Source organism: Fusarium proliferatum (assembly GCF_900067095.1).
Source record: "Fusarium proliferatum ET1 genome assembly, contig: FPRO_scaffold005, whole genome shotgun sequence".
Taxonomy (NCBI): domain Eukaryota; kingdom Fungi; phylum Ascomycota; class Sordariomycetes; order Hypocreales; family Nectriaceae; genus Fusarium; species Fusarium proliferatum.
Genome location: NW_022194794.1, coordinates 2,615,690 through 2,629,587, shown reverse-complemented (window position 1 = coordinate 2,629,587; position 13,898 = coordinate 2,615,690). Strand labels below are relative to the sequence as shown.

At 49.7% G+C, this 13,898-nt stretch overlaps 5 protein-coding genes across 5 annotated transcripts; 2 read left to right on the top strand and 3 right to left on the bottom strand.

Moving 5' to 3' along the window:
• Nucleotides 1-1,142: 1,142 nt before the first annotated feature.
• On the bottom strand, nucleotides 1,143-3,561 carry FPRO_11107 (putative vesicular fusion ATPase, NsfA protein; the record flags this gene model as incomplete). Its single annotated transcript, XM_031232143.1, has 3 exons — nucleotides 1,143-1,481; nucleotides 1,530-3,390; nucleotides 3,443-3,561. The coding sequence occupies 3 exons, from the start codon at nucleotides 3,559-3,561 to the stop codon at nucleotides 1,143-1,145; spliced, it is 2,319 nt and encodes a 772-aa protein (XP_031082110.1).
• Nucleotides 3,562-3,895: 334 nt separating this feature from the next.
• Nucleotides 3,896-5,059, top strand: FPRO_11106 (uncharacterized protein; the record flags this gene model as incomplete). Its single annotated transcript, XM_031232142.1, has 2 exons — nucleotides 3,896-3,903; nucleotides 3,961-5,059. 2 exons carry the CDS (start codon nucleotides 3,896-3,898, stop codon nucleotides 5,057-5,059), a joined length of 1,107 nt encoding a protein of 368 aa, XP_031082109.1.
• Nucleotides 5,060-5,591: 532 nt separating this feature from the next.
• FPRO_11105 (uncharacterized protein) lies at nucleotides 5,592-6,197 on the bottom strand (the record flags this gene model as incomplete). The annotated part of the gene is made up of 1 exon (XM_031232141.1): nucleotides 5,592-6,197. One exon carries the CDS (start codon nucleotides 6,195-6,197, stop codon nucleotides 5,592-5,594), a length of 606 nt encoding a protein of 201 aa, XP_031082108.1.
• Nucleotides 6,198-7,055: 858 nt separating this feature from the next.
• FPRO_11104 (uncharacterized protein) lies at nucleotides 7,056-7,547 on the top strand (the record flags this gene model as incomplete). The annotated part of the gene is made up of 1 exon (XM_031232140.1): nucleotides 7,056-7,547. The coding sequence occupies one exon, from the start codon at nucleotides 7,056-7,058 to the stop codon at nucleotides 7,545-7,547; it is 492 nt and encodes a 163-aa protein (XP_031082107.1).
• A 1,339-nt stretch (nucleotides 7,548-8,886) lies between these two features.
• On the bottom strand, nucleotides 8,887-9,706 carry FPRO_11103 (uncharacterized protein; the record flags this gene model as incomplete). The annotated part of the gene is made up of 3 exons (XM_031232139.1): nucleotides 8,887-8,968; nucleotides 9,089-9,241; nucleotides 9,384-9,706. 3 exons carry the CDS (start codon nucleotides 9,704-9,706, stop codon nucleotides 8,887-8,889), a joined length of 558 nt encoding a protein of 185 aa, XP_031082106.1.
• Between the last annotated feature and the right edge of the window lie 4,192 nt (nucleotides 9,707-13,898).

Below are 13,898 nucleotides of genomic sequence, written 5' to 3'. Positions count from 1 at the left end.
CCTAGGTGACTTAGTGTGGATTTAGCCCAGATTTAGGAGACATGTGCTAAGTCTATTTTGACATCCGTTATCAAGGCCGATGTTTTCTTGCTCACAGAGGCTACCTTAGTTCGCCGAATAGAACAAATCGCCGATGCTATTTACAGCCCATTTTGCAATACAACATCCACACATCAAAGAGCAATTCGTCACGATATCGTTTTCAGCATCAACATCACCAATGAATACGCGCCAGTTCAAGGAATCCATATACCTGCATGCTCACTATCACAGAGAGCCTCCAATGACTACCCTTGACTCAGCAAACATGCGGTGTACCCGTCCCCTCTACCACTAAATCCCCATCACCACGAGTCAGTCAAAGCCTCAATACCCAACCATCTGTCTTGCCGCGGGCTTCCCGTCCAACTCCACGCATACAATCCTCTCTTTCAGCACCTATTGACACATTCTCTCTCGCCTCCGCTGCCCCGGCCGAGTCAAGATCTGGAAAGTAGTTCGTAAGTACGGATACGTACACTGTGTTTTAAGGCCCGCGCCGATTCCGATGAACCGCTCCGCCCAAACCCAGCCACATTTTCTTGTTTTGAACCTGGTCATGCTGCTTCTGCGGAATACGGCATGGTTATCGTTACTTGGCGAGTGGGCGAGTATCCATTCTCGCGTGCGTGCTTCAAGGTCCCCATGTTCACGTATTGCCATTCAATGATCATCAGCCGCTTGAAGCGATGGCCATGTGATCAGCCATGTAACATCGCCAACGAGCTAACTACCCTATTGCTTTGAAGCGAGGCTGGCAATGCAGTAAAGCCTTCGAGCTGTTAAGTGTTCCTAGATAGCACCTAAACAATCTGATTGTGATGGCAGCATGGTGGGAGGGTATTAAACTGAGGATGAATAGTGATACTGACTTTAGGTAAGAAGCTGTAGAGATTTAGGAGTGGTTGACTAAATTTATCAAATATTTATGATACTGGTAGTTAGTCTAACACCTTCTTTGCAACGAGCTTTGAAGCCGTATGGTAGACTTATTAAACTTGGATCACCGAGGGAATATAAAAACACTTCATACGTAAAGGGATTAATTGTGTCCCCTTCACTAGACAAATTCAAATCTAGGTAGTCTAATCTTGGTACCTCTTCTACCGAACCCGTTGGCTCTGAATCCTCTTCACCACCGAGTTCGAGAATTTATTCACGAAGAGATCACTGTCTTCGCTCATCTCGGCCTCCGCGATGAATTCCATGATTGGCTTAATGCCAACACCAACTTGGTCCCCTCCAGCATGCTCATAAATACGAGCTAGGGTTTGGTCGGCGCTTCCAGCCGCAACGCCGCCCCGTGATTGTAGCACTGTCTTCAGTTCACGGAGGCTCGATACTGTAGGTACGTATACATCCCGCGAAAAGTCCTTGGCTAACTCGAGTTCCTCGAGAATACTGAGCTTAGAAGTCGTTGCAAAAATGAGAAGACGGTGCCCCTGCGTTGCTTGTTAGCTAAGTTGCTGCCATGTCTATAAATCGCTTACCTGAACAGCGTCTTTGGCGACCAAAGCGGATATTGTATTGGCTATTGTTGCCGAGAATCGAGGCCCGATGGGGTTCCATCCAATCAGCTTTTCAATGCTGTCCAAGATCAGGAGACTGACAGCCGATTTCTGCGCATCGTTGAAGGTCTTCGTAATAAACTCGGACTTGGCTATATCGTCGCGATACTCGAGAAGTTTGTGTGGCGTGATGATCCTGATGAAAGGGATGTCTGAAAGCTTCGCGATGTGTGCAGCCAGGGCTGTCTTGCCGCTGCCCTGGGCGCCGTGGAAAATGATCGAAGATTTATGGTGTTTAGGATGCTCCTGGACCATGTGCGAAACACCAAGCACGTCGTTCAATATGTTTTGGATGTCAGGCGAGTAATGGATAATTTCCGAATGAAGAACCGCCTCTAAATCCGTATCGGAGGCACCGTATGCTGGCCTGACCTCGCTGAGAGCCAGTAGGAAGTCGCTCCACTTGACTTTCATGTGCTCGATATCCTTTGTAACAGTGATCTGGTTGGCATCAGTGTGCCGAGAGAATGCACTGGCTGCTGCTGCCTTGACCAGACCGGCAATTTCGGCACCGGAATAGTTCTTGGTAAGGCGGGCAAGCTCAGCCAAGTCGACGTCGTGGTCCAAGATGTCGTTCTTGACAAATTTGGAGGTGTGAATCTTGATGATGCCAAATCGACCCTCTTCATCAGGAAGAGAGATCTCTAGCTGTACTTCCAGACGCCCGGGTCGTAGCAAAGCCTCGTCGATCATATCCTTTCGATTGGTCATGCCGATCAAAAGGATATTGTTAAGTTTGTCCACACCATCGAGTTTGGCAAGGAGCTGGTTGACAACAGTATCACCAACGCCTGTGCCGCCACCAGATCCAGAACCTCGCTGCTTACACACAGCATCAAGCTCATCAAAGATGATGATGTGGAGACCGCTCTCATCTCCCTTTTGCTTGTACTCCTTCTCTGCATCTGCGAACAACTTTCTGATGTTCTCCTCGGACTGACCCACAAACTTGTTCAGCACTTCGGGACCATTGACGATCTTAGGTTCGTGAGCGTTTAGAGTTTTGCCCAATTGTCGGGCAATCAGGGTTTTACCCGTTCCTGGGGGACCATAAAGTAGTAGTCCCTTAACGTGATCAATGCCCATCTTGGCAACTATACCAGGAGGGAAAATACGAGACGCAAACACACGGCGGAAAATCGTGGAAATCTGAGTGTCCAAACCACCAATTCCAAGATCATCAAACTTGAAACTAGGAGCGAAAATGGCGCTGGCGTTTGGCTTGTTCACTGAAGGCTTGAGTTTGAAGCCATCTCCTGTTTTGGCGTGGAAGAACACCTTGCTCTGGGGAATCAGAATACCTCTGGCATTAGGGTCCTGGTTCTTCTGTTCCGCTTCTGAAGACGTGTCCAAGCCAGTGAGAACCACGGACTCGACAATGACCAGAAGAGGAATATTCCGATGGTCCATGAGCATGCGTTGCCCAGGAGCAAGCACTTGGTTCTGGTACGAGTCTATGAAGAGCTTCGAGAGCTCATCCTCATCGTAGGGAACGTCTGTCTTCTTGCTCTGGGTTCTGAAAGTGATCGAAAGCTCGACGGTGCCAAGATACGCATCGGACCGAGCGCTGAATGGATTGTAGATCTCGCCGATGAATTCGTCCCTCATGGTGATGCCGGCCCATGTTCGCTGGGCGTCGGTGAGACTGATACCGCCTCTCGGGAAGCCTGGAATAGGCGTGGCAGTGACAACGTATTCGCCTACAGGTTGGCCGCCGCGGATGAGGATATGATGATCAGAGCCATCTCGGTTGGGAGGGAAGTCTTCGGGAGAAACGGCGCATCTTCCTAGTCATTAGCTTCGTCGATCGAGGCTGTTACTGTTCGAAGACTTACTTGTTGTTGTACACGAATCTGGTCCTTAGAGTCTTATCTTCGATTGTCTCGACGTGCAGTCGCGCTGCCCGAGGCGGAGCTCCCTGCTGCCCTGGATGAGGGCGAAAAGGTCGATTCATGGCTAGTAGGGTAATGAAGTGGTGATGGTAAAGGTAGGTCTACTTTGAGTAAGCCAGATGTTGTTATAATCCCAAAACGCAGGGGCAGCTCCCCACCTTTAAGTAAGTCAGGTCCCCTAAGGACAGTTTTAGGTGGCGATCGCAGCTCCGGGCCCGTCAATGGCGGGGTTCTTCTGCCCGTGACACAGCCTCCGTCACAGGCGGGTGTCAGTTGGAGGTGACGACACGGCCCCCACTGAGCTGAGGAAAGTTACCTAAGGTTACCTAAACTTAGGGAAGGGTCTTCAAAGGAGACCTAAAGTCAGCTAAACTTTGACTTGGTAATATCATCAAAATGCCACTGTAAGTACAGATTGTTCAAGTACCTACCCAATTGCCACGTAAGCTAACTCTCTATAGCCACTTACTAGGGAAGAAGTCGTGGAATGTGTACAATGCCGACAACATCGCCCGTGTTCGTCGCGATGAAGCCGCCGCAAAGGCCGCCGAAGAAGCTGAGGAGCAGCGCATGCAAGAGATAGATGCACAACGGCGCTTAGCTATTCTTCGAGGCGAAGCACCACCGCCGATAGAAGACGATGAAGCACCAAAAGACGAGGAGCTTCCCGCTCGAGATCGAGATGCGTCGCAAAGGACGAGTACGCGACGAAAGCGAAAACGACCAGGCGAGGACGACACCGACTTTGAGATGCGAATAGCAAGAGAAAATGACAACTCGGCTCTTGTCAGAATAGAGCCCGAGAAGAAGAGCACAAGTTCTGCGCCCCTTGTGGATCACAATGGACATATCGATCTTCTGGGCGATGAGAAGTCAAGAGCTCATGCCGAGAAGAATGAGGAAGCTGAAAAGGAAGCGAAGAAGAAAAAACAGAGCTACGAGGACCAGTACACAATGCGCTTCTCGAATGCTACTGGAAAGGATGGCGTTCTTAAACCATGGTACTCTCAATCTGATGCTGCAGCCCCTGATGCCTCGTCAAAAGACGTATGGGGAAACCAGGACCCTAATCGCAAAGAACGAGATGCCAAGCGCATCGTATCTAACGACCCTCTCGCTATGATGAAAAAGGGAGCTTCCAAGGTCCGAGAGATCAAACAGGAGAGGAAGCGTTTCCAAGAAGAAAGAGAAGAAGAGCTGAAGCAGATGCGCCGAGATGAACGACATCGTGAGAAACGGCGTAGAAGGCATCATGAAAGGGATAGGAGTAGAGAGCGACATCAGAGTCGCGATCGTGACGAGGAGAGATCTCCCAGTCGACGTGAGCGGAGACACAGATCAAGAGAGGGAAAACATAGCCATAGTCGCCACGCGGATTCACGAAGTCGAAGACATGAGCGCCACGATAGAGAATCGTCACGGCACGAAAGCAAGTACTACAAGGATAGTGAAGAACGAAAAGAGAGACCCCCGAGAGATGATGTATCTCAAAAAGGAGACTCGCGATCTTCGGATGGGGTTGGGAATGAACGACGACGACACCATTCGAAAACCCGATAGCTTAGCATAAGATACCCATTCAATGACTTTCACGATTTGTACCCTTCGATATCTTCATACTCGATCTGACTCCTATTAGCTAGAGAGATAAAAACTCTCACAAGAAGACTCTGTACTCATGTGACGCACGCCGTGAATCTTACCTGACATCGTAACTACGGTCGTGACGCCATATTTATGATGATGACGACTTGTTGTCAATAGTCAATTGGAGCTCCTGAGGTTGTGGCCAGATCATTTGGTGAAAGGTTTATCTGAAAGGATGGCTATGATGCAAGAACGTCTACATAATACCTTTGTAAAGAACAAATCAGCACAGCTCGAAACACGTCAGGGTGTTCACTGCTGTCTATCTCGATGCTTTAGTTGGGAACTGAAGAGACAAAGTCCGTTGAGCTCACATGATGTTGGAAAGATGCCATAATTCTGTAATCTGTGCACATCCATTAGGCAGCATCTCTAATTCAAGCGATAGGGTATATTACATCAAAATACTAAAAGTCAAACTAAGAAGCTCCTCCAAACACGTCGCCTACTCATGGCTTCCCTCTACCCACGGCAACCTGATCTCAACAGGCTGCATGTGAGCTTCAACCATCTCAGGCACCTTCTTCGTCTCCAGTCCCTTCAAGGCCTCTCTGATCCTCACATACGTCTCCTCACTCAGCCCCTCCTTACGATCACAGTAGATATCAACGCCCTCCTTCGTAAACACCGTAGGGGCAAACCACGTAACCGCCCACCTCTCCTTGACGCCCTCTGAAGTGACTGCCTCACCCCAACCTAGTAGCTCCCAGTGCGAGTTGACAAAGACAAGCCATCCTTTGCCCCTCCAGTCCCATCCGATAGACGAAGCCTGTGTGTCGGTGCCTTGAACCGTCTTGAGCGTTCCGTCCTTGGAGAGCGGCTCGTACTCAACGAGGTCGTCGAGACGTGGTCGGCCATCTGCGGTTCCGGGGAGGAGCTTGTATGTGATGCGGACGTTGCGGGCATCGCGCCACATGCTCAGGGTAGAGTGCGTGACGCTCCATGTTGTGGTGATCCAGTCGAGCGTGGGAGGGTCCACGGGAGGTGAGTTCTTGGTAGATGGGGCATATTTGGTTGGGGGGTTGAGCTTGATGGGCTTTGGATCGGCCATGATGTTCTGTAGTGTAGTAGTGTAGATTCAATGACGTGTATCCCAGTTGACAAAAAGAAGCAACGAGAATATTAGTTTAGACGGGATGAAACTAGGTAAGGATGGGTATATTAGACTGCTTTTGTGAGAAGAACAGATGGTTTCACATGAAAAAAAAATTGCAATTGCAAGGTTGCTTGATAATGAGATGGCCTGCTTGGTACCTAATTTCTTCACAAGCAAGAAATGAAACACGCCAGGCTTCGGGTGGCCGCAGATCTGTTACACAAACACCAAGGAAAATCTATCTTCATTCGTCGACTTTCGTTAAATCTTCCGACTGCATAACTTATCCTAGCCTATTTGTTTCTAATTAAGTCTCATCGGGACCTTTTGATCATCAGTCTGATGTCACTGATATTTCGTTTTTCTCTCAAACATTGGCTGCGATACTACCCAGCTTCAGGGCATGAAAACTATTGCGCCATAGTCTAGCATATCTGTATCAACGATTTGTTTTAGTATGTAGAACGAGATGCCACGGTTTATGCCATGATCATAATTATCTTTTTACTTGTACATACCTATTTTCTAATCCTTGTTGGTCCCATAAGCTGCCGACGGATGCCCAGACGGACGCCAGGGGACGGACAAGCCCAAGAGTCAAGCCACAATAGCTGCCCAACAGCCACAACTCCACAATCAGCCTCAACCCCAGATTCCATTTGCACCAGACACACCTCATTCTTTCCACCACCTCACTTGGCTCACCTCACTCATTAATCTCCCCATCTCACTCACTCAAAGGGACACTTCTCACTGTCTGCCTCACTGTTCAAGTCAACCGCACTCAAACACATTCCTTTTCACGCTTGCAAGATGGACCCCACAGAAGACGACGTAGAAGTCTCTGATGACGATCTCATGGCTCAGATGGGCTTCTCATCCTTCGGCGCTGCATCACCACCTTCCAAGCGCCGTCGCTACAACCCAAATGCTGATGCTCTGCTGCCGTCCAAGTCATCGGCAACCGGCGCAAACTCTACAGCTCTAGGAACTGGCTCAAACAAGGATGAGATTTCACTCGATGATGACGACAACGAAGGAGATGCCAACCCAGAACAGACAGTGCCAGCGCAAGCGCGCCCGGCTAGTCTACCCCAGAGACCTGCTCTGGGGCAAGCCACACCTCAAGGCCAGCACTCAGGCGCACATGGGGCCAGGGGTAACAAGTTCACGGGATACTACGACCGACTGTCCAACGAGAATCCCTGGGAAAAGATCGAGAAGGCCCGGGGCTTGACGACAAAGGGAACGTGGATCACTCCAAATGCCGGGAACGCTGCGACGACAGGTGACGCTCCTGCCTGAAGCATTGACACCGACGACAACTGCTGATGCACATGGAATTTACGAACTTAAAATTGTCAAGAGGCGAGCTTCTTTAGCATGGACTACCTCGGGAAGCACTTGACGCGGTACTACAGGGCCATGGCTCACATTTTGGCCAGAGGCAGATTTTGATATCAAATATTATGTCACGTGGTTCGTCATGTGACACATGCGACAGGGGTCTTAACAACCTCCGAGTACCATTACGACGAGACTTCAACTCACTCCGCCAATATACCTCGTATCACATGCTTGACCTGACTCAGACTGGCTCGCCGATGCTGGAGGGGCGTGGGGAGCAGGTCAATCACATCTACGGGGGGGTTATCACATCAATTGGCCCCAGGGCTATGCCTTCAGTAAAGAGGGGAAACGAGATATTGCTTGCTATGAGACTCCATACTCCAGTCGAGATATCCACAAAGAAAACCTTCCTACAGATCCTAGCTCCTCCCAAGATGGTCCCATCAGCTCTCCAGGCTCGCCGCGTTACCCAATGGAGCGATATCAACGTCGCTGCCTCCCCTGATTAGGGCAAGCGTCTGAAATACACTGCTTTGCGAGTCCGCTACTTTTTCCATCCTGCCCTCTTCTTGCTCCAGTGCTTTTCCGGGTTGCTCACTCAGTGCACCCCCCTCTGTAAATGCCACGAGAAGAACGACCTTGCAGCCCTCGGCTGCTCCCGCGTCACCCATACCCAGGAAGGTTCCCAGCACGTCTCCCATGCAGCAATCGGTTCCGACACATCATGTATTGGTGCAAACCCGCTGACGCTATCCCTGGCACCCCACTGAAGCTGGGGAGGAGGTGTACTTTTAACAAGTGCCCCTAGATCGTTCAGTTCATCCAATCATAAGCCATAAGTCGTGAAAAAGCCGCCCATCTTCACCCTCTCCGCGTGTTTCCCCCACACCTGCCCCAGAAGCGACAAGGCTGGCGTACCTGGCTAGGGAGTGCCCACACACATGCCGTGTTGTTCTGCGTAAAAGCAGCAAGACACTGCGCGCCAGGCGGCTCAATTGCCGCGCTTAGTGCCCCTGATTTCAACGTCACCTCACACTCCCCTTGCATGAACGAGTAGTTCATGCAGGTCGGGATGAGGGTGGCATGACAAGCGTGAAATTCTCGCTAAATACAAAATAAAATTAATCTGGAAATCCGGGAATCTGATATCGTGTGTTCCTGCATTTTGCAGTGAAACTATGTGCGCAAGTAGGAAATTTTGGTGAATCGCATGTGGCCGAAAGTTGCTCGCTAAGTAAAGTTTTTGGTTGTTAAAGTTCAAAATGCCACTCCAAAGAAAGATCCAAAGAATCATTTAGTTCTCAGGGGATGGAAATCGGGCGCGGGCCTTGCTGTATTCTTTGCCATGCTTGCGAGAAGCTTTGGTCTTCAGCGAGCTATGATGGTCGGTTAGTCTCAATTCATTTCTCTTTAACTCTGCAATTTGAGCCGCCTATGAAAAACTGCGGTTGCGTTTGCCATAGGGCGCAAAAAATCGCAAAGTTTGCTCGACTTACCCAACTTTCTTTTGCGTCCACTCAAGATCGCTGCGCACCTCATGGGCATCTCGCATACCCTCCTGGAAGCGCTCGCGAGTCTTCGCAAGACGAGCCTGCGCCTTCTTCTGAAGCTCCATAAGCTCGCGGTGCTTGGCATTCATTTTACCAGATCTATCCACAAAATCGAGTCAGTATACATGCTGGCCAAATGTCTTTTGCCGCTAACGGCAAGCTTGTGTAAAATTTTGCGAATATCGGCGAACAAAGATAGCCTGCTTCGCGTTTGAGGGAATCGGATGGGAGATCCACTTACGTCTGAGCTTGCATGGCCATACTGCGGTCAAGGGGGATTGGGTCAAAAGAGTTGGCAAAGCGGTCTTGCATGTACTCTTGGAAGTCAACGCCGCTAGCAGAGCGAGTGCTTTCATATTCGCCGTACCCGCCAGAATATTGGTACCCGGACGAGGTAGCCGAGTATCCACCATTGCTGTAGGAGGGGATGCCCGAGGCGGAGCTAACCGAGTCATCACATTCCGGAGGCGAGACGGAATACTGGCTGTAGGTGGGGTATTGGGAGCCCTTGGAGGGAACGGGAAGAGGCATGGAATAGCCCGCAGGAGTGTAATGAGAAGACATGGTGATTATTTGAGAGAGAAAAAGAAGAAGTGTTTATGCCAATTGAATATTTTGACAAGTGATCCGAGTGATTGTTAAGGTTGAGTAGGCTGAGGACAAGAGAAGCTCAGTTGAGGTATGATAGTCGTGTATCAAGACAACAAGTCAAGGGGACTCTGTGTAAGTGCTGGGCAAGCTGGGACTTCAAGTCAGGAGTTGGTTGAAGAGTGATGAGAAAGGAAGAGGAAGAAGAAAGCTTCAACAGCATCAAGTCTGGCCTTTTTATACTTTTTCAGAAACCTTGATCGGCCAAACCGGAAGAACTTCAGGATAACTCATCTTGACACCATTCGTCAACGAAGGACGAGTAACCCCGCCCATGAGGGCGTGTCATAGGATATGACAGGACGATGGCATGGTCCTGAGGGTGATGAGAGGCTAGAGGAGACGATCACGACGAGATGCACAGGTGTGGGCCAGCACGGACGGCAACGATATGACCAGGTTACAAAACTTCAGAACTAGGATTACTAGGAGGGTGACTAGGGAGGCTAGAAGCGGCAGAGAGCCTTGGAAGGGTAATGAAATGTTAGAGAACTATCCGAGATGTACTGCCGTTTGACATCCGAGCCAACGAAAGAGAAGAGTAACTGAACATGCTCAAGATAGGGCTTTTGGGGGAGGGTGAAGATAGAGAAAGACCAATCTTTGAATAAGGCGTAGCCTAAAAGAAAGAGTGGCTTTAAGATACTCCAAGGGCACTGCTTTGACAAATGCAGTGACGTTGAAATTGTAAACGCCTCTGAGCTACGCCGTTGGCTGCGTGTAACAAGACCAGCCTAGGATGAGCATGGGCATGTGCATATGCCGAGAATAAAGACTGCAATCTCAGATGTCAGATGTAACAATTAAGAGAGTAAAAAAACGGAGACCGCCTTGGGCCCAAAACGATATTTACCGGGCAAGTCTAGGGGAGAGAATGGGGAGATGTGCTTGATAGGGCAATGTATATGTGTCAAATATGGCGCCGGGCAGAACATGACGATACCATGTGCTAGCGGGCAGTTAATAAAAAGAGAAAAATGCGCCTGTGTGCCAGAGCGGAGACCGAGAGAAGACCCGACTTGGAAGGGACCGACCCAGACCGTATGGTACAGCAGGAGAATTGCAAGAGAAAGTAAGATGCTGGTAAGATGCCATGCATATCCGGGTCCATCAACAGACACAAGTGGCTGCACTAGCCCTTGGGTCCAAACGTTGAGGAGGGATTGGACCATGTGTATAATTTGTCCTGGGGGCAAAAGGTTTCCCACCGATATTTGCTTGTCTGGAGCGATTGACTAAAGACCGACAGTGTTAGTCGTCTGAGCGTCACGGGCTTGGTCGTTGAGAAGCGGAGGAGGCAAGTCGAGGCCAGGCTTGGGTTGGGCTCTTGGTCCAGTGACGTGAGGGACATAGCCGATGTAAACTAGGCTGGCACGCTGCTTTTTGGCGATAGCTAGTTACGGACTGAAAGCAGGTAAATGGATCGCAGGTAAGAAAGGACCAAACGGACAGCGCAACGAACGACCTAATCAACGCTGACTGGCTGGAGAGTTGGCTAGATGGACCTAGGTAAGTAAAGTAGACACCAAAGCCCACACCCTCACAAAGGCATATCTGTACCATACAGAGTACATCTCAATCGGCCGGGTTCCGGTACCGTTTGGAGTAGCGGGTAACATTGGTGGTGGGTGTCTGAAGAAAAAAGACATTGGGTTGCCTCACCGTGTAAATGAATATTCGTGAGAGATCGCCAGCCGCCGGTTAGGACCTTAGCATTCCATCTTCAGGTCCAGTTCAAGCATTCTGGGCAGGAAAATAGCAAGACACCTACGCGGAGGAGCGGATACTGGAGAATGCAGGCTTCCTGAATGTGTCCGCAGTGTAATTTTGGGATGCATTAGGACTGCATCTTGCTCCTTGCTGCAGGGGAGTAGGCAGGAGCATGGAGAATGGAGACGGAGGCGGAGAGAGTTGCAAACAAGCGCGCTGACGCTAGGCAAAGCCAAAAGACGAAGTTGATGGAAAAGCAGCCTTGGATTTTCATTTTCCCTCTAAAGCACCAAACACAATCTCGCCCACACCCCCCTCCAATTGCATCTTGTTCGCTGGCGGCGTTTTAACCAAAAAGCCCAGACATGTATGTCTGTCGAGACTGAAGGAAGAGGTAATGATCAAGATAGGCCTTGCAATGGTTTGACCGAGGATTGGCTCTCCGCGTCGGTTGACAGGGTGTGAATTGAGAAGCGAACGCAAGGCGGCGGGTCGGGTAGAGGTGCATCAAGTCGGGCAATTTCTGGCATTGTTCTGTCCTGTAACTGTCTGTACCTTTACAGCAGAGCACAGGAGGTAAGGTAAGGTAATGTAATGTAATGTAGTGATGCGTTGTCAAAACGATTACCAGACGTTGCTGTGACGGTGGATTTGATATGCAATTCATTGTATGGGGTGAAAGACAAGACAGACAAGACAAGGTCCGGTATTGAATTCCAGGGACCCGATCGAGGGGTCACCTCAATCGACAGGTGTCTCTGGCACCTTCTCTACGAAGATGGTGTGCCATTTGCAGGAGCTTTTCTGTCTGGCAGGTGCGTGCAATACGTAGTGGAAGCTCTTAAGAATGGAAGGAGGAAGGATCCATCCATGAGATGAGCTGGACGCATCAAGTTGGTGGGATGGTGGGGGGAGGAAAGTGCGTGCGTGCGTAACGTACCTTCCTGGTAGCCAGCTACCTACCTAGGTATCTTACATCCCATTGATGATGACAGCCATTTCGTTTTGGTTGGATTTGCTTTTTCCTCTGCTTGATTCAATCTTGGATGTTCCACGTGCCATATCAATTTTGCTACCACAATCACGCAGAGCCTCATTGACAATATCTGAGATATCTCTTGTTGATAGAACTCAATCGAGCTCCCCATGAAACAATTGATGGGCCATGTAACACCGAGAACCCCATTGCCTTGATACAACTCCAAGGATCCACTATCACGACTTCAACACGACTTTTGAGATGCTTCATGTCCAGATTCCTGAGCTTTTGGCTTCACCATCCTCGATCTGTTTAACCTTTTGTCCAACGCCATTCCATTGGCGAAAAGAATTGGTCGAATTATGTCAACAATTGATTGGATGATGCTTGGACAAATGTAGCATGATTGCATCCATTGCAATGGGTCTTTTTCAGTACAAACGGCATTTCTTCCTTATTTCTCGCCCCTCCCCCGCTTGCTACTACTGACCAGTCACCACAAGGTACACCGCAAGATCCACCATCCACCATCTTTATCTAGTTGGTGAGCATTGGCACAGTTAGCTCAGACTATCTGTGACAGGGTACATGCTTGGGCATTTGTCCTAGATGGACGCTTATTAGCTTGCGAGGTTTGTCTGACGAATCTTGAGGAGAATTCGCGAGGGCGAATGATCTAAGCGTTGCGTCTGGGACGATATGGTTCAACAAAGACTATCGTAGAGACCGACATGAATGGATTACGAGCCGAAATGAAATGCCCAATCCTGATCTTTGGGGTGTCCAAAGTCTTAACCAGGCCAATATCGACTCAGAAAGATGCTCTCTTTGACTTCCACATATGTCCCACGGTAGCCTGAGCCATGAAGCAAACGATCAGCCACACGAGCACTCGACATTGGGAAACATCCATCACTGATAATATCAATACATTCTTCAGCCGGCTTAAACCTCTACACTCTGCATAAGCTGCAAAGCCGGACCGACGCTCGTTGTAGGAGGTCCCTGACAAACCCGGCCTCAACCGACAGCTACGAATGGAGACGTTGCCCCGGTTATGTGCATATTCTGGGCTGCAGCTCTGCTATATGGTGACAGTTCTGGAGTCTGCGACAACGGCGCCCCTTTGACATCGCTATCATGAGCCACTGTGACACGTCTTCAACGGTTCCTGTCGCTACCCGCCACTCAGACACTGAAGTCGTCACTTAACTCTCAAGAGCTGTCACGGTTCATGCACATCCGATACGGGTAGTTGCCTCGTTCGAAATTCGTTGTAACTTTCTCTCTTGTTTCACTGTTACTGCGTCCCCGGACCTGGGATGTCCTTGAGCGACGTCCGATCAGCGTCGGCACCAAACGAGCGCCATCCTGGCTCGTCCACCTCGCGATCTTGTTAGTTGCGCATCACTTGCGATG